This window comes from Ailuropoda melanoleuca, chromosome 14 (assembly GCF_002007445.2).
Source record: "Ailuropoda melanoleuca isolate Jingjing chromosome 14, ASM200744v2, whole genome shotgun sequence".
Taxonomy (NCBI): domain Eukaryota; kingdom Metazoa; phylum Chordata; class Mammalia; order Carnivora; family Ursidae; genus Ailuropoda; species Ailuropoda melanoleuca.
Window position 1 is genome coordinate 28,882,339 of NC_048231.1, and position 27,135 is coordinate 28,909,473.

Genomic DNA, 27,135 nt, shown 5'->3' on the forward strand with positions numbered 1-27,135 from the left:
ATCTTAATGAAAATACCTAGTCCATATCTGCGAGAGGACTCACTTCTTAATTCGATGCTCTACCACAGTTTCTTTCAAAGCTTGGTACAGATGTGCCCCGTTCTGCTGTCCCCAAAATTTTCATGAGATTTTACCCAATGTTCTATCACACCAGCTTCTATTTTTCCAAAAATGGTGAACACGCAACTTGAGGGAACATCGGAGTTACAATATTCTAAAGGCTACTAAGGGGGTTAGTCAAGTGACTCAACTTGAATCACATGGGGCCAGTTCCCTGGTGGCCTTGTTATTGGCGCTGGGTCACGCACTTGCCGCTACGAAATGCAAAGGGGGAAAAGAGGAAAGATCTATGAGTGAGGTAAGGAAAAACAAAGAGCGCCTCATTAGTTCAAGTAAAAAAAAAAAAGTTGTAATTCGCTCTTTTATCACAGGGTTTTCTAAGGAGCGTTATTTGAACCCAGGGACAGACAACACAAGGACAAAAACTAAAAACCCATCTTTCGGAAAAACGACCTCGTCAGCGGCGACCCTTCAGACAGCAGGGCAGTGGCCTCTTCAGGTTGTTGGCTCAGAGAGGCTATGGCTCCGACACAGAAGCTCGGGTTGCTCAGCCAGTCTAATTCTGCACAAGCAAAAGGGCAGGAAAAAAAGATCAGTGAAATTAGCTCAATGTGATTTTGGAAGCGGGAAATCCACCTTACCAGCTGACACCCTAATTCCCGGCCAGGGTCAGCCAGACGGTCCGCAGAAGCCGAAGGGAATCTGTGAGATTTTTACTCCACAGGGCACGGGGCTTTAACATACTCGAAAATATTTAAGACTGAAATCCTCTTGCGCAATCAGGCTGCGGCTTCGGCAAAAGCCAACACAGCAAGTGTGGCTTAAAAAGCAACACGGCTTCCCAGATTCCATACACTCTGGGGAGCAGGGATGTGTCCAAAGCACTAGGGTTTAATAACCTCAAATCTGATGCAAACGATTCCAAAAAGCTTAAAAATCAAATCATGCACAAAAGCTCTCCATGTTTAATATTGCTAAAAAAGATTAAGATATCTTTCTTCAAAATATATTTCGTTCTCAGTAACTTAACATAAGCCTTTCCTTATATCAGCACTCCTCTTTGAAAATAAAAACACGGGGTATCAACTTTGCTAACAGTAAAATGACATAAAATGTTAATAACGATTATCTCCGGGTGGTGAGATTAAATGTCCAAAATGTTTCTTCTTTCTGCTTATCCATTAATTCCTAACTCCTCTGGAATGAACTCTTTCTAAATTACTTATTTTCTAACCTTTTAGGAGTCTTAACTGTCAGGGAAAGGAAAAAGCCATGGGATGGTGGATGGTGGTAGCAAGGGGGCCCCAGGAGGGGTTTGGATGTGGTCCTGTTTTGTTCTAAGATAAGGGCCACGGCACCCATGACATGGATGAAGCTGGAAGACAGAAGGGTAACTGCACTTCTTAACGGTCATACTGGGATATAATCTAAATACCATAAGGTTCAGCCATTTAAAATGTACAACCATTGGTTTTTAGTATATTTAGAATTGTACAGGACTCCTAGCTGGCTCGGTCGGTGGAGTATGCGACTGTTGATCTTGAAGTCATGAGTTCAAGCCCCACGTGGGGCACAGAATTTACTTAAAAACAAACAAACAAACAACAGAATTGTGCAACTGTCACCGTGAAATAATCTTGGAGCATTTTCACCATCCCCAAAGGAAACCCCATACCTATTCTCAGTTACCATCACTCATTGCCGGCTCCCCCACCCCAGGCAACCACTTATCTGTCTCCCCAGATTCGCCAGTTTGGGACACTGAATATAAATGAGATCATACAATTCAGTCTTTTGTAACTGGCTTCTTTCACTCGGCATGATGTGTCCAAGGTTCATCCGTGCTGTAGCATGTACCCGTGCTCCATTCCTTCTTGTTGCCAAATAACATGCCATTGTATGGATAGCCCACATTTTGTCCATTCATCGGCCGGTGGACCCTTGGGCCTCATTTTGGTTATTATGAACAATGCTGCTGTGAACATTCATGTATAAGTTTTTATATGGACGTATGTTTTCACTGCTCTTGGCTAGACATCCAGGAGAAACACTGGGTCATGTTCGGCATTTTAAGGAAATGCCAGACTGTTTTTCCAAACTGGCTACACCCCTTTACATTCCCAATAACAGCATATAAAGATTCTGACTTCTCCAAATCCTTGGCAACTTGTTAGTGTCTGTGTTGCAGATTACTGGGTTGTCCTACCGGGTGTGATGTCTCTTCTCACTGTGTTTTTGGTTTCCACTTCCCTGGTCACTAATGGTGTGAAGCACCTTTTCATGTGTTTATTGGTCATTCATATTTGAACAGTAATAGTCAGATCCTCTGCCCATTTCTTAATTGGGTTGCCTTTTTAGAATTGTGCTGGAAGGGGGCTTTACATGTTCTGTTTTAGTCCCTGATGATTCCTGCATCCTAGTGAGGAGGAGACGCTGAAACGTGTGCTCCGTGATGACAGATACTTTGGTGGACTCCCTGTTGTATCCGTGAGCAACGCCTGGCTTGGGTCAGGAAGAGTTCAATAAATATTTGTGGAAACGAGGGGAGGGAGGGAGGCAGGCAGGAAAATGCCTAAGGAGGAAAGGTACATTAAAAGAAAAGGGAGGGGAGCCTGGGTGGCTCAGTTGAGTGCCCAACTCTTGATTTTGGCTCAGGTCATGATCTCAGAGTCATGGGATGGAGCCCAGTGCTCAGTAGGGAGTCTCCCTGAGATTCTCTCTCCCTCTCCCTCTGCCCTACCCAACCCTCCCCACCCCATGCTCATGTGCACACACGCACATACACATGCTTTCTCTCTCAAATAAATCTTAAAAAAAAAAGGGAAAAAGGAAAGAAGAGAGGGATTCTAACTCATTAAGTGCCTACTGCAGGCCAAACACCAGGTAAAGCACTTTACATCCCTACCCCCCTTTTAAGCACCAAAACCCTCCTCCATGGGAGGTATTATGATCTCCACTGTATAGAAGAGGAGACTAAGGCTCAAAGGAATTTAGCAATTTGTAAGGTCATACCCAGTGAGAGCTAAACAACTGTTCAGGCCATCTTTCTTCCACTGTCTTTGTCTTTCTGAGGTTGGCTCCCTTCCCTTGGGTCTAATTCCTAGCAAGAGGTATGTGACAATGGTTCCTACTGCTCAGAGATCATGATTATTTCCACAATAATTGGATTTTCTCATGAACAAAGGAAAAGTGAGAAAAGATGGAACAAACAATATGCAAGGAGAGGTGCTCTCAAACGATTCCAGTATACTTTTCCATAAACACTCTGGATAGTGAGGACAGCTTGGAGGAAATATAAGGAAACCCAGATGTCAAAACAACAAAGTGTGGGACTCTCAGGAGTCCTTCAGAAAGTACAAGAACAAGGGTTTTTAAGGAAGCAATTAAGACTTTGCCATGAGACCCAGTGTGGAAAAAGAGTAGTGTATACAGAACTAAAACGCTTAGAGTTCCAACCCAAATCATCACTGACCTTCTCTGTGACCTTCATCTCAATCAAATGACCTTTTGTTAGAGCAGAGGGTATTTGCACCTGACAAGAAGTTACTGCTGCTGCTTTTTCTCCCCCTGGTAGCACATGAGCAGTGAACATGGAGCGTCAGAAGTAACCATCATGGGATGATAGGCATGCAGGAATTTTGGAGATCATCTAGTCTAGAGATTTTAAAACTCTTCTTAGCCAAAGAAAACACCGTTCAAACAAAATCTTTCAGAGAAGCCCAATATGCAGAGGAGCAGAAGCGGGGCTGCTCCTGGGGGTCCGGAGGGAGGGGATGGCTCTGAGAAGGCTCTCCGGAAAACAGATGGACCACCACCCCCTCGATCACAGATCAATAGCAGGAGGCCCAAAGAAGTTCGGTGATGGGCGGGCCAAGGGCACACACCTGAACCCGGACCTGTGCCCTCCGTCCAGCCTCTCCACCACACTATGGTGCTACTCTTCACTCCCTCAACTAAGGCGCTGGCTTTCCTGAAGTCTCCCTGCACCTGGTACACCGGGCTATCATGGCAATGTCCACGTCATAATCTCATTATCTGCATGGCAGTCTTCCTACTTTATTCTAAGGCAAAGGTCAACAACTCAAATTCTCATAGGGACCAGAGTAGTAATGATTATTCTGACACTGTAGGGAGTCAGAGTGGAAAAAAGAAAAAGACAAAGAAAAATATTTTGCCAGCCAAACAAATACAGCAAATTGCTTCACCATTCTTGCAGCCAAGTTTCCAGCTCACCTACCCTCCTCCTATTCCTTCCTTTCTAAACTAAATGCAACATGAGGGCAGAGGTCACGACTACTCACTCCTGTATTCCCGACCCCTAGCACAGTGCCTTGGCACAAAGTAACTGGAATCAATAAATATTTTTGAATAAATAAAATGACTGAGGATCTGAGCCATAACTTCGTATCATTGTATCCCCAGCACCTAATTTACTAAACTGAAGGAATCTGAGATCAGCAAAAGCATACCATTATCTAGGTATAAATACAACTGTTTTCATTCTTCCAGTCTTCACTGTAAAGGGAGATTTAAGCATTAAAGAAAACAGTACTGAATACCTACTATGTGCCCAGGCACATCCCAGGCTTTGGGGGTAGTGTGAATAGGGCAGGCCAGGTCTCTGCTCATGTGGAATTTATACTGAATCATAACCTTAACAGTTTACATAGTACACGTAGATTATTAAATTGTGGTTACATGGAATCCTGGAGAACACTGTTTGAGATTAAAGGATACTTTATTAATCAGACTGCAAAGTTTTTTTTTTTCTATATTTACCTACATGCTCACACGATCTATAAGTCCCTTTGATAGAAATCAAATATGTATTTAGATCATTGTGTCAATACCAAGCAGGACGTAACATAGTACAGAGAGGACGAGCAGGATACAACATGCCTAGGGTTTAGATAGAGAAGGTGACTGGCTGACAAACCTTTTGTCCGTCAGGTTAGTAAATAACCACAGGTTGAACCTGCCTGGAAATGAGCACTCGGCTACACACACACACACACACACACACACACCCACCCCTAAGAAAGGAAGGGCAGAAGTATCAGGCAGAAAACCACTTTAGAACTCCCGCCTAACAAAAATCAGGTAGATATCTGGAAAAACCACAGCATGTGTAATTTTACAGAAAATTATATAGTGAATCATCTATAAGTTAACATGCTTTTTATAAGTTTATTATATCATGCTATTTCACCATCGATAGTGAAAATGCTTTAATTCAATTCCACTGGATAGAGGGATGAAGAAATCGCCATGAATCAGTTTAAATTAAAAAAATTTTTTTTGAATCGCAATTGGATAAAATATCCCAGTTCACCCCTTCCCCATTACCATTACAACAAAATAGCACTGATTACTGGTTTCTGTGAACTCCGGAGAGCACCACCCCTCCAGGAATAATTCAAAAGATATGTCTAAGGTTGAGTGTAATCAATTAGCATATGTATTAGAGAAGGGAATTGTTCCTTTAATAAGAGCAAGCCAAGCCCTTCATTTTGATCGAAATCTTATTTTCTGACAAGGAAACTGAGCGCACAAACATTTGTACAGAAAGCATCAGCAAACGTGACTAAGAACTGCTTTTAAGATGGTGATTACAGAGTACCCAGCCAAAGTCAGCCTCTCTACGGTGTTAACCTACAATTTGAAGAGACCCAGGGATCCCAAAAGTAATGTTTAAACAGTCCAAACCCCAACGTTCTAATATTACAGTGTGATTTAGAACACAAGTTTCCGAGCCACAAGGACCTGTGTTCAAATACTGGCTTTACTGTTTACTGGTTGTGCAACTCTTAACAAAATACTCAATCTCAGGGTCTCTTTCTTTTCTTTCACTCAGCATGTTTTTGGTTTTTTTCTTACTGAAAGCCAGGCACTGTTCTAGGAGCTAGGAACACACAGCAAATAAGACAAACCCAAACTGACCCTAGGGCACTGAGACACTGGCAGTCACTTACACGCAATGTGACAGACGTCAAGATAAAGAAAATGCACAGGGTCTATGAGAGCACATCACCCTAACCAGGTATGGGTCAGAGGAAGCTGCCTGGGAGAACGTCTCGGTTAAGACCTCAAGGACAAGGGGTGAGGCTAATCTGCTCCTAGGGAGAGTCTAGGCAGAAGAAACGGCTGGTACAAAGGTTTGAAAGTGGAAAAGCAGGGCTCTGGAAAACAGCAGGAAGCTGTTATGTCTGGACCACAGGGAGGGAGAGCAAGTAGGGGCAGAATGAAGCTGGAGAGTGTGGGCTTACCTTAAGAGCAACAGACAGACACTCAAGAGCTCTGAACAAGAGAGACCAAGTCAGATCTAGGATTCCGAAGACCAGCAGCGAAGAGTAGTATTCAAGGGCACACGTTCTGAAGCTGAATTGCCTGAGCTCAGATCCTAGTTCTGAGGCCCACCAGCCACGTGACCACACACAGGTTACTTATCCGCTCTGTGACTCCACTTCCTCCTCCTCAAAAATGCAAACAGGGGTGCCTGGGTGGCTCTTGGTTAAGCATCTGCCTTTGGTGCAGGTCATGATCCCAGAGTCCTGGGATCGAGCCCCCCATCAGGCTCTCTGCTCAGCGGGGAGCCTGCTTCTCCTCTCCCTCTGCCTGCCATTCCCCTGGTTTGTGTTTTCTCTTTCTCTTTCTCTCTCTCTCTCTCTCTCCCCCCCGCCAAAATAAATAAATAAAATCTTAAAAAAGAAAAAAATGCAGATAATAGTACCAACTTCATAGGTTTATGATTCAGTGAGTTAAAATGTGTAAAGCATTGGGATGCCTGGGTGGCACAACAGTTAAGCGTCTGCCTTCAGCTCAGGGCGTGATCCCGGCGTTATGGGATCGAGCCCCACGTCAGGCTCCTCCGCTATGAGCCTGTCTTCCTCTCCCACTCCCCCCTGCTTGTGTTCCCTCTCTCGCTGGCTGTCTCTATCTCTGTCGAATAAATAAATAAAATCTTTTTTAAAAAAAATTTGTAAAGCATTTATACCAGTGAACGGCACGTGGTGTTTTTAGATAAATGTACTTTAACATTCCACCTACAGTGTGGAGAGTGGTTCAGGGAGTGAAGGTGGGACTGAAGACGGCGAGACTGTTTAAGAGGCTGTGGTCCATCCAGAGGGTGATGATGGGCAAAACTGGGAAGTGGCAGTAAAAACAGGGGTAAACTAATGAATTTAAGAGTTAACTGGCTCAACAAAACATGAGCAAACTGAACTCAACAGTACATTAAAAGGATCCTACACCATGATCAGTGGGATTTATTCCAGGGTTGGTTCACAATCCACAAATCAATCAACATGATACACATTAACAAAATAAAGGATAAAAATCATACCACCTCAATACATGCAGAAAAGGCATTTGACAAAGTTCAATATCCATTCATGATAAAAACTCCCAGCAAAGTGGGTATAAAGAGAATATACCTCAACATAATAAAGGCCATACAGGACAAATGCACAGCCAGTATTATACTCAATGGTGAAAAACTGAAAGCCCTTTCTCTGAGATCAGGAGTAAGCCAAGGATGCCCACTCTTGCCACTTTAATTCAACACAGTACTAGAAGTCCTGGCCACAGCAACCAGACGAGGAATAAAAGGCATCCAAATTAGTAAAAGAATAAGTAAAATCGTCACTGCTTGGAGATGACATGATACTATATACAGAAAACCCTAATGACTCCACAAAAAAACTTTTAGAATAAATGAATTTGGTAAAATTGCAGGATACAAAAATATAAAGAAATCTCATGTGTTTCCATACACTAATCACAAACTATCAGAAAGAGAAAGTAAGAAAACAATCCCATCTACAACTGCATCAGAAATAAGATACCAGGAATAAATTTAACCGAGGAAGTGAAAGACTGGCACTCCAAAAACTGTAATACATTGAGGAAAGAAACTGAGGATGACACAAATAAATGGTATAAAAGATATACTATGCTCATGTACTAGAAGAATTAATATTGTTAACATGTCCATATTACCCAAAGCAATCTACAAGATCCAATGCAATCCCTATCAAAATACCAATGGCATTTTTCACATAACTAAAACAAAGTAATCCTAAAATTTGTATGAACCACAAAAGCCAAAGCAATCTTTTTTTTTTTAAAGATTTTATTTATTTATTTGACAGAGATAGAGACAGCCAGCGAGAGAGGGAACACAAGCAGGGGGAGTGGGAGAGAAAGAAACAGGCTCATAGCAGAGGAGCCTGATGTGGGGCCCGATCCCATAATGCTGGGATCACACCCTGAGCCGAAGGCAGATGCTTAACCGCTATGCCACCAAGGCGCCCCGAGACAAAGCTATCTTGAGAAAGAAAAACAAAGATGGAAGTATCACACTCCCATATTTCAAATTATACTTCAAAGCTATAATAACCAAAACAGTACGGTACTGGCACAAGAACAGACACGTAGATCAATGAGACAGAATAAAGAGTCTAGAAATAAATCCACATTTATATGCTCATTTAATCTACAACAAAGGAGCCAAGAACAGTCAATGAGGAAAAGACAGTCTCTTCAATAAATGGTTGGGAAAACTGGATAGCTACATGCAAAAGCATGAAACTGGGTCACTGTCTTACCATACACAAAATAAATTCAAAATGGGTTAAACACTTAAATGTAAGAAATGAAACCACAAAGTTCCTAAAAGAAAACGTAGGCACTAAACTCTTGGACATCAGTCTTAGCAATATTTCTCTGGACCTGTCTCATCAGGCACGGGCAACAAAAGCAAAAATAAACAACTGGCACTACCTCAAACTAAAAACCTTTTGCTCAGCAAAGGAAACCATCCAAAAACCAAAAAGGAAACCTACTGAATGGGAGAAGATATTTGCAAATGATATATTTAATAAGGTGTTAGTATCCAAGGTACATAAAGAACTCATACAACTCAATACCCATAAGACAATCCAATTAAAAACTGAGCAGAGGACCTAAACAGACATTTCTCCAAAGACATACAGATGGCCAACTGACATGTGAAAAGATGGTCAACACCACTCACCATCGGGGAAATGCAAACCAAAACCACAATGAGCTATCACCTCATGCCTGCTGGAACGGCTAAAATCAAAACAAGAAATAAGTGTTGGCGAGGATGTGGAGAAAAAAAAAAAAAACAACCCTTGTGCACTGTTGGTGGGAATGCAAACTGGTACAGCCACTGTGGAAAGCAGTACGGAGGCTCCTCAAAAAATAAAAAATATAAATACCGTATGATCCAGCAATGCCACTTCTGGGTATTTATTCTAAGACAATGAAAACACTAACGCAAAACAGTATACGCACCTCTATATCCACGGCAGCATTATTTACAAGAGCCAAGGTATGAAAGCACTTAAACGTCCCATCAACAGATGAGAAGATAAAAATGTAGTGTGTGGGGCACCTGGGCGGCTCAGTCGGTGAAGCCTCTGCCTTCAGCTCAGGTCATGATCTCAGGGTCCTGGGATCAAGTCCCACGTCAAGCTCCCTGCTTAGCAGGAAGCCTGCTTCTCCCTCTCCTCCCTGCTCATGCTCTCACTCTCTCACATGAAAAGATGCTCAACATCACGCCTCGTCAGGGCAATGCAAATCAAAACCACAATGACAGATCACCTCACACCTGTCAGAATGGCTAAAATCAAAAAAGGCAAGAAATAACAAGTGTTGGCAAGGATGTGGAAAAAGGGAACATCTGTGCACGGTCGGTGGGAATGCAAACTGGTACAACTACTACGGAAAACAGTATGAAGATTCCTCAAAAAATTAAAAACAGAAATACCATATGATTCAACAATTCTACTCCTGGGTATTTACCTCCCCAAAATCGAAAAGATATCTGCATCCCTATGTTTCCCACAGCATTATTTACAATAGCCAAGATATGGAAGCAGCCCAAGTGTCCATCAATAGATGAATCAGTAAAAAAGATGTGATATGTATATAAAAATATAAATAATATGGAATATTACTCAGCCAAAAAAGGATGGTTATCTTGCCATTTGTGATAACATAAATGAATGGACCTAAAAGGGTATTATGCTAAGAGAAGTCAGAGAAACAAAAATACCACACGACTTCACTTATAGGTAGAACCTACGAAACAACTGAATAAACCAACAGCAGGATCGTTTATAAATACAAAGAATTGATGGGCTGCCGGGGGATGGGCAAAATGGGTGAAGAGGAGCGGGAGACACAGGCTTCCACGGATGTAATGAATAAATCACAGGAATAAAAGGCACAGCATAGGGAATAGTCAATGATATTGTAATAGTGGAGTGTGGTGACAGATGATGGCTATGCATGGAGTACACACAGCACAAGGTACAAAGTTGTTCAATCACTATGTTGTACACCTGAAACTAATGTAACGTGTTAAAAGAAGTACAGTAAGGGGAGAAGAATGGAAACAATTTAAATGTTCGTAATAGGGAACTGTCTGAATAAACCAATGACATCACATGATGGGAGTTCTGTGTATCAGTCAAAAGAAATGAGGAAGATAGCATACCATAGAGTGCACAGGCTATAGAGTTATCTCTGGGATTTCAGCTAAAATGCAAAATACGTGGGGCACTTTTTTTTTTTAAGATTTTTTTTTTAAATTTATTTAACAGAGATAGAGACAGCCAGCAAGACAGGGAACACAAGCAGGGGGAGTGGGAGAGGAAGAAGCAGGCTCACAGCAGAAGAGCCTGATGTGGGGCCCGATCCCAGAACGCCGGGATCACGCCCTGAGCTGAAGGCAGACGCTTAACAGCTGTGCCACCCAGGCGCCCCAGGTGGGGCACTTTTAATTTCAGCTCAGGCCGTGATCTCAGGGTCAGGAGATCAAGCCCCGTCTGGCTCTGCACTCAGCTGGGAGTCTGTTTAAGATTATCTCTCTCTGGGGCACCTGGGTGGCTCAGTCAGTTAAGCATCTGACTTCAGCCCAGGTCATGACCTCAGGGTCCTAACTGAGCCCTACACCCAGCTCCTCACTCAGTGGGAAGTCTGCTTGGCCCTCTGCCCCTCCCCTGCTCAAACTCGCTCTGCCTGCCTCTCTCTCTCAAATACATAAAATCTTAAAAAAAAAAAAAAGAAAAGATTCTCCCTCTGACCCCCCTCACGCTCTCTCTCTCTAAAATAAATAAATCCTTCAAAAATAAAATTAAAAAATTTTAAAAATGCAGAACAGTGGGGCTCGTGGGTGGCTCAGGTGGTTAAGTGTCCGACTCTCGATTTCAGCTCAGGTCATGGTCTCAGGGTCCTGAGATAGAGCCCCACATTGGGCTCTGTGCTCAGCAGGGAGTCCGCTTCAGAATTCTCTCTCCCTCTGCCCCTCCCCCTGCTTGCTCCAGCTCTCTCTCAAATAAAGAAGTCTTTAAAAAAAATAAAATAAAATGCAGAACAGTATGCATTTAAGAAAGAGAAAGAAATGTAGTTACTCGGGGGGCGCCTGGGTGGCACGGCGGTTAAGCGTCTGCCTTCGGATCAGGGCGTGATCCCGGCGTTATGGGATCGAGCCCCATATCAGGATCCTCCGATATGAGCCTGCTTCTTCCTCTCCCACTCCCCCTGCTTGTGTTCCCTCTCTCGCTGGCTGTCTCTATCTCTGTCCCATAAATAAATAAAATCTTTAAAAAAAAAAAAAAAAAGAAATGTAGTTACTCATATTAAGGGAGAAAAAAGTGGAAGGCTGTCATCGACTAATCAAAATTCTAACCCACAGAGAAAGGAAAGTAACAGGCTGGAGGAACAGAAAGGAAAGCCTTTACCTGGTTTACATTTTCAACCTTAGAACCATGCAAATGTTTCATAACACTATAAAACAGGGTCAATTCAAAAAGAAGAAAAAAGCAGCCCCTAAAAATTGAAAATATACGTAACTGTATGTCAAACTGCTGACAAGACCACACAGATTATTATTTCAAGTGACTTTAAAACAGTCATTTGATGATCTATCTGCTGCAGGATACGACGTAAGGACAAAAAGAACCACAAAAAAAATACTAAACTATTTAGTATTCATCATATTGCTACTGTTATTTTGAACATATACACAATGGTACTGGTGGTATTAGGAATTAAGATTTTTTTTTTAAGATGTTATTTTTAAGTAATCTCCACATTCAACATAGGACTTGAACTTACAACCCCAAGATCAAGAGTCATAGGCTCCACTCACTGAGCCAGCCAGGTGCACCAGGAACTAAGATTTTTAGCATAAGAGGAAAGAAATATATTAAATTATAAATGTACATATAAATTACAAATTAAATTATAAAAAGAAATTAAATAAAAATCTCACAATCTTAAATTTGACCTGGAAATATCACGAATTCATGATGTATTTCTCTCTTCCTGGTTTTGACCACTCGAAGTGTCTAGAAGTAATGACAACCCAGTGCAATTAGTACTCCTGACACCAGCTTGTGGTTTTAACCTTCCCACACCATCTTCCACTAAAACAAACCATGGTTTTTAGAGAAACAGCCAATTCCAAGCCCTAACGGAGCATGTAAGTGATGAGCTCTGGCCACCTTTTAGGCCAGAAAACAAGGAAGCAATGAAGACATCTGGGTAACATCAAAAGGACACACACCAAACTTAATCAGACTCCCAAGAGCCACAGATGGGACAATTCGGGCATTAGAAAAATAGTATCTGCAATGGATTGAAATACAAGTGTTAAAAATTCGAGAGTTCATAATGAGAAGGGAGACCTCTAGAAGCTGCAGGGAACCCCAACTCATTTTCTGAACTCAGACAAAGGGAAAGAATCAACCATTCACCCTGTCTTTTCTGCCTGAATTCTATTTCAGGGTACCCCAATAGTGTTGACAGAAAGTTTATAGAATAATTGATGCTGATATAGGAGGAAAGTTAAAATTAGAAAAAAACCATTTTGTGACCCCAATGAAATAATGACTCTAAGCAATAGTCATAAATGACTGCAAAGATCATTAGGTGAAAGATTGATGGGCAGCTTCGTAATGGAGGAGTCAGGGCTGACCATGAAATCACTGATCAATCTTAACATTTCCAAAAAAAAACTAGACAGCACATCCTCCTGACTTGAGTCAACAGCAAATACCCTGACGAGGTATTTTCAATTTAAAAAATTACACCTGAATCTAATTAAGTTTCTAGCTCTAATTGCTAGCTCACAGGAAATACTGGGATAGAGAAGCATGCTAAATGTCACCAGGAGGATCTGGTGGGAAATGTCTACAGGACAAATGACCCATTTTCCTCAACAAATATATCACAAGGGGAAATGGAGGGGAAGGAGAAACTGTTTCATATGAGACCTAAGAGATGTATCCACAAAATACAATGTTGTATCCTTTTGGGATCCTGACCTGAAGCAGCATTAAGAGGCCAATTTTGAGACAACTTGGAAAATTTGAACACGGACTAGAAATTAGATGATATTAAAGAATTATAGTTAATTTCATTGAGTGATAATGTTTAAATTTTCAAAAATACAGTGCTTCATAAAAAACTCTTCCACAAACATTATCCCGCCATTGAATACCCAGAAAATGTCCGATAAATACTGGTTAAGATAAATGACAAGGGCGACACTCCCCTGTAAACTTTCCATTTCACCCCACCCAAATAAAGGATAAACCCCCGGCCTGTTACTCAAGTCACTACCCTCCCTCACCACCAGTCCCAACAGTATTTCCCAAGGCTTTCCCTTTACGCCTCTAGATTTCCAGACAAACTGGACTATTTACAATTTTCTTTTTTTTTTTTTTTTAAGATTTTATTTATTTATGTGACAGAGACAGCCAGCGAGAGAGGGAACACAGCAGGGGAGAGGGAGAGGAAGAATCAGGCTCCCAGCGGAGGAGCCCGATGTGGGACTGGATCCCAGAACGCCGGGATCACGCCCTGAGCCGAAGGCAGACGCCTAACGACTGTGCTACCCAGGCGCCCCTATTTACAATTTTCTGCACAGTCACATGATTTCTTCCCTGTATGTCTCTGAAGGCCTTGGAATGCCCTTCCACTATCTCCATCTGTCTAAAGCCTATCCTCTTCAAGACCCATCACCAAAGTTATCTCCTAAATAAACCTACTTTGAACCTCCCACCAGAAGTCAGTATTCCTGTAGTTCACCCGTGACATCTATAACATCTTACCTTTTGTTATTTTTTAAAAATACCTATTGATGTAGGGAAGACGTCAAGAGTTCGAAGCTGAGGGCCAAGAAAGAATTCTTGCAATGCCTTTCGTGCAAAAAGGTGGTTTTATTAAAGCACAGGGACAGGACCCATGGGCAGAAAGAGCTGCACTAGGGTCACGAGGAGTGGCCCATTATGTACTTTCAAGTTGGGAGAGGGTTAGGGATAGCCTAAGTCTCTAAGGAATTTTGGAAGCAAGGTTTCCAGGACCTTTTGCCCTTTAGCAAAGTATTAACATTGAGGCAGCTGAGTTCCTAAAGGATTTTCACTCTGCCTGTTTTAAGGACTTGTCAACGGGCTGTAGATGGTAAGGAAATTTAATAATTTTTCTTCTGCCTTTGTTTCCCACATCGCCTATTATTAGTCTGTATATTCAGCACTCATTGAACATCTATATTCTGGACCTGTGCTCAGATCTCAGTATGCTACAACGTATAGACATTGTCCCTGAACACATGGAGGTCACAGTCTAGTAAAGGATAACCAAAACTTGCAGTAATTATATAAGAAATTACTCAAAATTATGAAGAACATCATCAGAAAAGAAGTGTAGGAACTGTGAGAGGATATAACAGAGGTGCCAGACACAACTGGATTCTGCCACGTAAGTTCTGATCTAGGGTTAATTACTTTAAATGACAATTCCCTGTCTCAATTTTTTAATAATGCAGATCTCCTGGGGATGTTTAAGGCTAAATACAGTATGTAATGCCATCACCTGGGGACCCTCAATAACAGTTCTGATTCCCAGCATCTGTGCCCCTCTGGAGAGAAACTGTGATTAGGCTCTGGATCCTAATCCCTAGCTTTAGGTCTGCCCAAAGCTATGAACCCACTAAACCGTTCAGAAATAAGTAAAACGGGAAAGAAAGAGACATGTAGTAAGAACACCCAGCATTTGGATCAGGAATCTCCTTGAATTGTGGAGTACTATAATCTCCGTTTCACAGGTGAAGTAACTGAGGCTCAGAGCAAGAATGGGGTTCAACAGCATGACAATATCGAAGCCCCAGCCCCAGGGGCTCTCCCTCTCCGTCCATTGCTCTACAACTTAAAGCAGAAGCCAGGACGAGGCCAGGAGCCCTTCCCAGAAGCCTTTGCAACGCCGCGGAGAACTCTGGGATACAAATGGATAAACAAATCCAAGGCAAGGGCCGAGACCTAGGACCGAGAAACTCCGTTGTATGCCCGCCAAGTGCCTTCTCCGTCCTTTTTGTGTGCTTACCTTTCCTGGCGCTGCCGCTATTGGGAGCCTCACCAATGCCGGCAAACGCCGGGAACAGCGCCATGATCACAGGCCGCACTGCCGTTCCTCTCTACAGAAATGGCGCCGGCGAGCGGACGCCGGTAGTGAGGCCTTCGCGCTCGCGGTGCACTCTGGGAAGTGTGGTTTTTTGTTTTTGTTTTTTTTGTTTTTTTAATCCGCGCGCTCCCCGGGGCTTGACCGGGGGACTGGGCGGGGCGAGGAGGGGAAGGGAGGAGCGGGGCGGAGCCATTTTCCTGTAATTGATAACCGAAGGCTCGGTGAGAACCGGGAAAATGCAGAGACCCCGAAGTGGAATTGTTGAAAGTTGAAAGTAGCAGGAGCCGGGATCCTAGTTCGACTCCTGAACTCACACTATCGCTAACTGGGTCAAAGTAATCAAACTCTGTAAGCTTCAGTTTCCTCTTCTGCAAAATGTTCATAAGATTAAATGAGCATTTTAAGTAAGGTGCCTAATTGTTGAGCCTGACCCATGGGAAGCACTTGATAAAAGTTAGCTATTATGTGAGATGTGACTGCAGATCCAACTCAAAGCCACGTGAGATGACCGAACTTCAGTTTACCATGTAACACACCTAAGCGGGGGCCTGGGTGGCTCAGTCGGTTAAGCCGTTGCTTTCGGCTGAGGTCATGATCCCAGAGTCTGGGATCCTGTCCACGGGCTCCCTGCTCAGCAGGGAGTCTGCTTCTCCCTCTCCTGCTCCCCCTGCTTATGCACATGCTCTCGCTCTCTCTCTCTCTCTCTAGCTCTCCTCACTTAAACTCTTAAAAAAAAAAAACCAAAAAACTAAGCAATACAAAAGAACTAAGCAATACAAAAGAACCTATCAGGTTCAAAGGTCTTTGCTAGTTAGAGAACATATTTACCCACCCATGAGGTATTCTTGATTTAAAAAAAAAAAAGAAAGAATCTGAATCTAATCAAGCCTGCTACTAGAAATATAGGAGATAAAGAAAATTTAGAGTTCATACCACCTAGAAACATCAGCCAAAGCCAGAATGTGGGAAATTACAGAAAACAATCCAGTTTCTTCAAAAAAAATCCATGGCTTCAAGGGTACAGAAGATTGCAAGAGATTAAGACTTTTAGAGACATATCAACCAAATACAATATTTGGCCTTGTTATGATTCTGATTAGACATTGTAAAAACATCTTTTTGAAACAGATGGAGAAATAAGAGATGGACAGAGTATTAATAGATTGCATCAATTAATTCTTGTTAATTTGGTTAGATGAACCAATGGCACTAAAGTTACTTTTTGAAGTTCTTATAAGGGTGCCTTCCTGGCTCAGTCAGTAGGGCATGTGACTCTTGATCTTAGGGTTATAAGTTCAAGCCTCACACTGGACTTGGAGCATACTTCAAAAAAAAAATAATAAATAAAATAAAGCTTTTATACATTAGAGATACATACTCTAGTATTTGCAGGTGAAAATAGATAAGTGAAAATATATTTCTATGGATCCCAGGGAGTTCAAACATCTCTAGAGTTAAATAGAAAATATATTAGAAACCAAATAGTTACAAATCTAATCAAGGGACGGGTGGACTCAAGAAAGCTGCAGACCTTGTGTGAGTCCAAAATGAACACCCTTTATGCTTTGGAGACCTCTGAATATTGTTTATGAAAAGGAGAGGTATGATGGTAGGGGTAGCTCACCTTAAAAATTCAGGTTCTACCAATATCTCTGGCTCTAAGTTGCTTTCGTTAGTGGGGACAGCATCTGCCTCCTTAGCAGATCACTTCGCGTAGCTGAGATGGTGACAGTCTGGGCCAGTGCTTCATATTTTTCTATTCCAGGAAAACAAGTAATATGGAACGTTTGGGAGAATCAAAACCATAACGGCTCTGTAATCAGAAGGAATCTGGACATGTTAGATATTTTCTGTGCTACAAATGTGTAAGAGAATTTGGGTTTAGAGACCCTCCTTATAAGAACAATTTAAAGTGTATAATCGAGGGGTGCCTGGTTGGCTCAGTAGGAAAAGCATGTGACTCTTGATCTCAGAGTCATGAGTTTTAGCCTCACAGTGGGTGTGGAGATTACTAAAAAAATAAGTAACTTTTAAAAAATACAAAAGAGGCGCCTGGGTGGGTCAGTCGGTTAAGTGTCCGCCTTCGTCTCAGGTCATGTTCCCAGGGTCCTGGGCTCAGAGCCCCACATCAGTCTCCCTGCTCCACGGAGAGTCTGCTACTCCCTCTCCCTTGGGCCCTCCCCCTGCCTGTGCTCTGTCTCACTCTTTCTCAAATAAATAAATATCTTTAAAAAACTAAAATAAAATAATAAAATGGATAATTGAGTAACTGATATAAAACTCTGATTTTAGTTGAAATAAGTTTAGGCCGAGTATCAGAACATCAAAGAGAATTTAAAGCTTACGATATGTGCAAGTATAATTGTTTAGCTTTATAAAAATTAATGTTTGACAGGTATTGAAGTACATGAAAAATAATGTGTACACGTACAATTTGGCCTTCTATGGTGAAATGTTGAAATGTTCTATAATACAGAATTTTTAAACTAAAAATTAAAAAGCTTACTTTTTAAAGAAGCATAACAATTAAAGGGAACAAACTACTGATACATACAACAATATGAATGAATCTCAAAATCTGTACGCTGGGTAAAAACAGGCAGACAGACATGTACGAGAGTACTTACCATATGGTTCTATTTATACAAAATTCTAGGAAATGCAAATTAATATATAGTAACAGAGAGCAGATCAGTGGTTGCCTAGGGCTGTGGGAGCAGAGGGAGGGATATTCTATGGGAGTCATGCAGAATCTCAGGGGGTGATAGAAATGTTCCATATCTTGATTGTGGTGGTGGTGGTTTCACAGAAGTGTAACCACCACCTGGTTTTTTAAAAGCTTAAGAACACAAGGTTTTGAATTTGTTGTTTTAATAAATTAAACAGTAACCTTTTAAACCAGCAGTCAGCAAACTTTTTCTGAAAAGAGTCACAGAGCAAATATTTTAGACTTAGCAGGACATATGGTCTCTGTGGCAACTACATTGAAATCTGAATTTCATACAATTTTCACATGTCACAAAATATTCTTCTTCTTTCTATTTTTTCCAACATCTATAAATGTAAAAACTATTCTTCACCCATGGGCCATACAAATCAGCAGTGGGTCAATTTGACCCATGGCCACAGTTTGCTGGATCCTTGCAAACTCTGTTATCATTAAAACTGAAAGTAAATTTTGACTAGTCTTTTCTGCATAGTAAAACCCACCCCAGAGTACATGGAAACAGCTCACTTTAACTGTTAGTAGTATTATTGTTCTTGTTATTGTTATTATTTCACTCTACAGATTTTAGGTATTTCCAGTGCCTATGGCAGGGATTTCTTACAATAAACCAAAAATGGTTTCAAAGTATGATTGAACTTTGTATGGAGTTTGACTAAAAAATGAGAATGTACTTCCCAACCACCTGTCCTTCTAGTCTTTGTGGCAGAGATTACTCCCTCTAGAGCACCTACCTTGCTTTCTAGCGTGTTCTCGTTTAGCCCATATTGGCCCATTGATCTTGATCATCTCCAGACATCGATGGGAGTAAATCTTTTCTCTGAAGCTGGGAGGAGGAGAAGATACGTGAAGGCAGAGGGGGGAGATGGTGCAGGAGAGATCTGTGAAAAGGGGCTCTGTTTTAGTTACAGGAGTTGGGTGAGAGATATTGTTCAGCTAGATCTCAGCAGAGTAGGCAGCCAGTTTGGCCATGACGAATGAAAAAGATGTGGGCATGAGTCGATTACCGAAAACTATAGAAAACAGCCTTCAAGCAATGTCATGGGAGACACAATATGAAGAAAAGGACTGCCAAGAGGCAGTGAGACACTAAGTATGTAGGTGCTTAGTACTTGTTTCTTGGCAAAATAACACCTCCATAATTCCCATTTACTTTTGGACAAGGATATCACAGAGAAAGGAATAGGTAGTGGACACCTTTTGTTTTGCTGAAGGAGCAGCCTCTTTCCTGAATCCAGGAGGTGGTGGTGGTCGTGTGAGTACAACGGGGTTCAGCTGTCCTGGCCCCATCCGCGTGTTCCCGGTAGGTATGTGACCTGACTTGGTCAAGTCTTCAGTAGATAGGTGCTCAACCCAGTTCTGACCCAAGCCAGGCCAAGCAAAGTTCTTCTTCAGGGATTTGGGAACTAGAGCTGAGAAGAGAAATTGACCTCTGTGTTTCTGGACTGCAAGGTGTAATAGCCCAGGAGCTGGGGGGGCAGAGGAAACATGCCTGTCAAGAGAGAAAGATGAAAGCAGATGTGAGTTGGAGAAGAGAGTCCCAGGGATTCGGGAACGCTCATTCCAGTTGTCCCAGGAGCCTCACAGCTATGCTTGGATTCTGGGAAACAACCCCATATCCTTATAATACACTTCCCACTTCAGTTAAACAGATTCAAGTTGACTTTCTGTCATTTACAACCAAGAGTTCTAAGTAATACAGAATGAGTGAGTGGGTGACACCAACCATTTCCACCCTCAAGGTTGTAATCCCACCGTTCTGGAGGTGTTCCAATTAGTTTCAGCGATGAATGAGTCTTTTAAACTGGTTTACCAAAACGTGTAAGAGCAAACTCTTTTCGTCTTAAGAAGGAAGGAATCCTCACTCACTGACTCAGGCGAACTGGAGAGACAGGTCTATCAACTCATTCGATCTCAAGGAGTTTTCTGGTGGTCCCTATAAAGCAAAAGAAAGGAAATGTGACTTTGGAAACCAGAGATATCAGCAAAGAAATAAAAGAGCCTGAGCCCCTTTATTGGTGTGATGTGCTTTCCATTTTGCTGTTAGTGTTGTTGCTGGCGGGAGAATGTCTTGGGTTGGAAATGCCTTAATATGTGGACACAATCTTAGGCAGTAGTTCTTCAATCACAGCTAAACTGGCCTCTTTGTGCCTAATCACAATTCACTTACTCAAAAAACTGTCCAAAATGTGTGAGTTTTCGAGAATCGTGCAGAAATTAGAAAAGGATGTCAGCAACAGGGTTTGATAATGATGTCACTGTTTAGAATACTCCTTAGAAGGAACCTCACTCATGTTTACTCTCCCATAAGGAGGGCTTTGTGGTCCGACTCAAGGCCTTGCCTAAGAACCTTGGGGAAAAAGTGATTTTTTTTTTAAAGTAAGCTCTACGCCCAATGTGGGACTTGAACTCACAACCCCAAGATCAAGAGTCACATGCTCTACTGAAGAGCCAGTCAGGCACCCTGGGGGGGGAGTGATTTTCATCAGTTTCAAAAGGTTAAATGAATTTTCTTAGGTAGCTTGCTTTTTTTTATTTTTTTTTTTTAAGATTTTATTTACTTATTTGAGAAAGAGAGAAAGAGAGAGAGCGTGAGCAGCGGGAGTGATTTTCATCAGTTTCAAAAGGTTAAATGAATTTTCTTAGGTAGCTTGCTTTTTTTTATTTTTTTTTTTTTAAGATTTTATTTACTTATTTGAGAAAGAGAGAAAGAGAGAGAGGGTGAGCAGCGGGAGGGGCAAAGCAGACTCCCCACTGAGCAGGGAGCCCAGCCTGATGCAGGACTCAATTCCAGGACCCTGGGATCATGACCTGAGCTGCCAAAGGCAGACATTTAACCAACTGAGCCCCCCAGGCGCTCCCACACCCCACTGTTTTTTGTTTTTGTTTTGAGAGAAAGAGAGAGCTTGAGCAGGGGGGAAAGGGCAGAGGGAGAGGGACAGAGAATCTGAAGCAGGCTCCTTGCTCAGCGAGGAGCCTGATGCAGGGCTCAACCTTAAGACTCTGAGATCATGACTTGAGCCGAATTCGAGAGTCAGACGCTTAACGAATTGAGCCCCCCAGGCATCCCAGATCACTTACTCAAACTAGCACATCTTCCCAAAATGGCTTGAAAGGATTTTCAGCTTTTGTTGTCATAAGAGTTCTTCCAGAAAATGGCGTATGTTTTATAGTTATATTGTAATGAAAGAAATCAACAATAAGCCATCTATTTTTAAATAATTTTTAAATAAGCAAATAGTTAAATCCCCACTACTTAAGCTGTCTTTCTTTGGCTAAAAAAGTGACATTTTAAGAACAGCTTGGCCTCAATCTCCATTTATAAATTCCTTTATCTTGTTGACGTTTGTCTCTCTGGCCCGTGGTCGCGTATGTTTTAAGTGTGAGGCAGGACTGGCCAGTGTATCACCTCTCCCTTTTCTTCCCATCTACACCTCTCTTTTCACTGCTTCCTGTCACTGCCCAAAGGAGCAGAAGTATGGATTTTTCCCCCTGTAAATTTCCAGTTCCAGGTGAAAGTATCTAAATTATATTGGTTTCACCTTTTGCCCATCTATGCAGGAATGCAGAAGGAACTATGCTTTCCATTTTAAGCATGCAGTACATGCTTGATACAGAAAAAGTTTTAAATGCAGGGAAGTATGGAGAAAATGCAGAATAGTCACCCATATTTCCTTTGCCCAAAGACAAATACTATTTCAGAGTATTTCTTTTTTTTTTTTTTTAAGATTTTATTTATTTATTTGACAGAGATAGAGACAGCCAGAGAGAGGGAACACAAGCAGGGGAATGGGAGAGGAAGAAGCAGGCTCATAGCAGAAGAGCCTGATGTGGGGCTCGATCCCACAACGCCGGGATCACGCCCTGAGCCAAAGGCAGACGCTTAACCGCTGTGCCACCCAGGAGCCCCCAGAGTATTTCTACACGGGCCTTTCTTTCTTTTCTGGTGTCTTCATATGTGGGTATATTTTTTCCATCCTAGTTGTGATTACTTTTCCTCCTAATATTTCTATATAAGCATCTCTCAGTTTTACACAAATGCCATAAACATGTATTAGATGTAGACCACGTCGTCCAGTGAATGGAATCACAATATACTTAATCATTTCTATTTCTAGATATGTAGTAACCCTTGCTTGTGTCATCTCATTAATCATCCACCACTGACTAAGAGAGGTGGGTTTTGGGTTTTTTTTTTTAAGATTTATTTATTTGAGAGAGAGCGCTCGTGCGCGCGTGCACGAGTGGGGGCAGGGGCAGAGAGAGGGAGAATCTCAAGCAGACTCCCCGCTGAGCACAGAGCCTGAAGCAGAGCTCAACTCTGGACTCAGTTTCATGACCGTAAGACCATGGCCTGACCCAAAATCAAGAGCCAGATACTGAACCGAATGAGCCACCCAGGCGCCCCTCAAGAGGGGTGTTTATATGATGCCCGGACCTGGAGCTTGAGGAGTTGGGTGGCAAAATGGCAGTGAACATGAGGACACTTTCTAGAAAGACAAATGTAACTTCAAATTATAAAGACAAAGCTCCACAAAACCCGTATTCAGCAAAGTCACCATACTGCATGCCAACAGTACATACAGTCATAGCAACAAATAATTCTGGCGCTAGCAACGTTGGGGAGGTGGGGGTTAACGTTGCCTGGCTCTGCAGAAGTAAAGCTGGTCCCCCAGGTCTTGACAAATGATGACGCTCACTGGATAGACCAAGGAGAAAACCAGGGTAGGCTCGAGAAATAACATGTGCAGGAGCCCCAATGAGAAAACAGCCAGGGGTGTCTGAGGACCCTCAACCGGGGCTACGTGGCTGCTCTGAAGGGAGAGAGGCTTTGGCCAGGTCCTCACAAAGGATGTCACGTGATGTACAATAAAAAATTTGGTCCTGGTCCCAGGTACTTCCTCAGAGGCAAACACTAAATCCTTGGAATTTCGCAAGTGATTCTTTGTTATTCACTTTGGGCCCTTGACCACACCTGAGTTTATGCTAACAAGATGACTTGGGGTGTGGATAGGCTAGAAAGAACAACCATGCGATTAGAGGGCTGGGGCTTTGAGCCAGTTGATCTCCAGGGAGAGGAGGGGAGTGGAGGTTGAGTTCAATCGCGTGGCCAATGATGCCGTCAATCATGGCTACCTAATGAAACCCCAATAAAACGCCAGATACCAGTTCTTCGATGGACTTCCTGGTTGATGAACATGTCTGCGTGCTGGGAGGGTGGCGCGTCCTAACACCATGAAGACAGTGCACAGAAGCTCTACGAGCAGGATGCCCCAGACCTCACCTATGTGTCTCTTCATTTCGCTGGTCCTGATTTCTATCCTTCGGAGTAAAACTATAATCACAACTATAGCACTTTCCTGAGAGTTCTGTTGTAGCAAAGTATCATACCTTAGGTGGTTGAGGGGTCCCCTGAATTTGGTGCCAGTTGGTCAGGAGTGCGGCTTCCCCTGGGCACCCCTAAACTTGTGGCTGGCATCGAAAGTGAGAGCCGTCTTACCAGGCACGTAGCGCGTACCCTGTTCCAAGGTGCTAATTGCAGGTGATTTGCATAGGAAGCACAACCCGGGATTGCAGGAGGCCAAGGAATTTGAATCTTATTTTGAAAGATTTTAAGCAAGGGAATGTCAAATATCTGTGTCTTAGGAAAAAAACACTGTGGCAGTGTGAAGAATGGATTAGATGGGGAAGAGTATGAACGAGAGTGTTATGGATTGCTGGAAATCAGAAAGGATCAATAAACTAAGCCAGCACAGAGCAATCAATACGGAGGATGAATCACCAAATATCTCTGTACGGTAAGTGTGCGAAGCCTCAGATCAAAGAGCCGCATCCCCGGGGCTTGGTTTTGCAAGGGTGTGTCCAGCCTATGGTGGGATGGGGAGAGCAGTTGATTGGAAACATCACTGTCAATTATCAGCAAGCCAAAAGATTCGGATCCTAAAAAAAATAATAAAATAAAATAAAGAATGAAAAGATACGTTTTCCTTTTGAGTCTACCAGAAGAGTTTAAAGATTTAGAATAATACAGCAAATAATCAGGTACTAAACTCTCCCCCGCCCCCCCCCCCCCCCCCCCCCCCCCCCCCCGCCTCTAATTTAGCACATGGTCACATTTTCTTCCTTTTTCTTAAGTTGTTCTATTTATGCTCACTTGTTTTTAATTATAAATCAATGGCTCTTGAGATGGGGAGGAGGGGCAACTCTTCTCCCCAGGGGACATCTGGCAATGTCTGGAGATATTTTCTGTTGCTGCAGCTGGGGAGGGCTCCTGGCAGCTAGTGGATAAAAGCCTAGGATGCTGTTAGCATCCTACCATGCACAGGGCAGCCCCCACGGCAAAGAATTATCTGGCCCCAACTGTCAATAGTGCCCAGGCTGAAAACCCTTATTCAAATAGGAGAAATAAAATACTGTAGATAAAATTGAGGTCCCCGTGGATCTCTCCCCAAATCCAAACCCACTGCCCATCCACCCTCTCTCCAAAGGTAACCACTCTCCTGAATTAGGTAGAAGGGCTGAGGTTTGATCGTTGTATTTATTTTTCCAGTTTCTTTTTTAAAAGTTTTCCTAAAAATTTGTTTATTTGAGAAAGAGATAGCGAGAGGGCACAAGGAGGGGAAGTGGCAGATAGAGAGGGAGAAGCAGGCTCCCCGCTGAGGGACCCAGGACCCTGGGATCAAGACCTAAGCCACCACAGACAGACACTTAATCCACTGAGCCACCGAGGTGCCCCTATTTTTCCAATTTCTTTTATCGCTTAGTTCTTAGGGTTCTAGCCTTTGAAATTTTTAGTTAATTCTCAGTGTTTGGTACAGGAGTGAAAGTACCCAACATAGACACCACTGTTGCCATCCAAGAAGTACAATTGGAAGGGCACCTGGCTGGCTAAGTCCGTGCAGCATGCGACTCTTGGTTTCGGGGTTGTGAATTCAAGCCCCACATTGGGCATGGAGATTACTTAAGATCTTTAAAAAAAAAGTACAATTGTGTACATTCTTCCTTTTAACTTCTTTACACACGCACGCACGTGCCCACTCACGCCTGGATCCATCCCCCTGCCTCTTTAGTCTGCACTGCTCCCTTTCTCAAAGCAAGCCGGATTGCTCACCTAGGAACGTGAGGGGAGATTGGATTCTCCTTTATTTACTGTGGTAGAAAACAAGACCATGAAAAGCCATTGCCAGAAGTAAGATAAGACACAGGGCTAGCCATGTTTCAGCCCTGACCAAAACGTAATATAATCAACATCTCCTTCCTCATTCAGTCTCCTTGGACACTGACAGCAGGAGCCCAACTACAAGAGATGTGATTGATTCTTCTACAGAATATAGTATGAGTTTAATAACATCTATTGGAATGGGATCACCAAAGATAGGCTTACTAAACAAAGGCGATTTATTTATTTACTTATTTTTATTATTGTTTTTTAAAGTAGGCTCCATGCCCAATGTGGGGCTTGAACTCATGATCCTGAGATCAAGAGTCACATGCTGCATCGACTGAGCCAGCCAGGTGCCCCAAGATGGTCTAATTTAAATCAGAATTTTACAAACAACTTACAAACAGATGTTTGTGTTGAAAACAAGTCATAAGAATTTTGGATTAATTGATCCAAGAATTTGGGGTTAATGCTGAAATGATGCATCAATGAAAAAAAAATCAACTAAAATAAATGAAAAAGATACCAAAAAGATGGAGAACAGGGGCACCTGGGTGGCTCAGTCAGTTAAGCGTCTGACTTTGCCTCAGGTCATGATCTCAGGGTCATGGGATTGAGTCCTGCATGTCAGTCTCCCTGCTCAGTGGGGAGCCTGCTTCTCCCTCTGCCTTCTCTGCCTGCCGCTCCCCCTACTTATGCTCTGTCTCTCTCTGACAATTAAATAAATAAAATCTTCTAAATAAATAAATAGATGGAGAACAAAAAGTAGCTCCTTATTTTTTATTAAAAAAAACAAAAAGCATGAACACCTTCCAAATGCATGCTAAGTGCTGTGCTTTACACTGGTGATAAAATATCATCTCTAAGTGATGAAAATCTCACCTAAGATGCCTGCAAGGATCTCATGATCCAGAAGGGGAAATACACATTCGCAGGTAATGTTCATAAGATGGTGTGATGGGACAATGGAAGAGAGATCTTTTCAGTATGGGTGCTACAGAGACAAAATGAAAGGCTCAATTGGTGATACCAGCACCCTTCTTCATCACAAACTGTGGTTTATAACCTTGTAGTAAGAGTTGAGAACACCGTTTAAATTAAAATAGTCAAGTAAATTTGCCCTACCCGATATAAAACATATTGATATAATAATCCATAGTAATTTGAATGGCATGGCACTGGTTTAGAACTCAGTGGACATATGGGGCACCTGGGTGGCACAGTCATTAAGCATCTGCCTTTGGCTCAGGGCGTGATCCCAGCATTCTGGGATCGAGCCCCACATCAGGCTTCTCTGCTAGGAGCCTGCTTCTTCCTCTCCCACTCCCCCTGCTTGTGTTCCCTCTCTTGCTGGCTGTCTCTCTCTGTCAAAATAAATAAATAAAATCTTTAAAAAAAAATAACTCAGTGGACATAATAAAACACCACAGAGATTATAGAAACAGAATCTGGTCTCTCGTAAGCAGGGTATTTCTAATCAGTGAATGGAGTGTGGATTATTCAATAAATGATCTTGAAATAAATTTTAGTTTGGAAGAAAAATTATATCACTAGTTCTCCTTAATAGCAAATAAGCTATAGTTGGATAAAAAATTAAATAGTTAAAAAAAACATGCAACATCGAGAAGAAAATAGAAGTATTTTTAAAATCTTTGGGCAAATAATATCCTTCTAAACAGGTCAAAGCTAGAAACTC

At 42.3% G+C, this 27,135-nt stretch overlaps 1 protein-coding gene and 1 long non-coding RNA gene across 2 annotated transcripts in view; both read right to left on the bottom strand.

Annotated features, from left to right (window-relative positions):
- Positions 1-15,613, bottom strand: part of NRDE2 (NRDE-2, necessary for RNA interference, domain containing) — a 56,438-nt gene extending 40,825 nt beyond the window's left edge. The window contains exons 1-2 of the mRNA XM_002920789.4: positions 15,475-15,613; positions 514-622 (exon numbers count right to left, since the gene is read on the bottom strand). Coding sequence (XP_002920835.1) covers positions 514-622; positions 15,475-15,538 — 173 coding nt within the window. The 5' untranslated portion in view covers positions 15,539-15,613. The remainder of the gene's footprint in view (positions 1-513; positions 623-15,474) is intronic.
- Positions 15,614-19,029: 3,416 nt separating this feature from the next.
- LOC117796024 lies at positions 19,030-20,214 on the bottom strand. The gene is made up of 3 exons (XR_004620337.1): positions 20,147-20,214; positions 19,475-19,769; positions 19,030-19,158 (listed from the first exon to the last, which is right to left on the bottom strand). It is a non-coding gene; the product is annotated as an uncharacterized LOC117796024 (long non-coding RNA).
- Between the last annotated feature and the right edge of the window lie 6,921 nt (positions 20,215-27,135).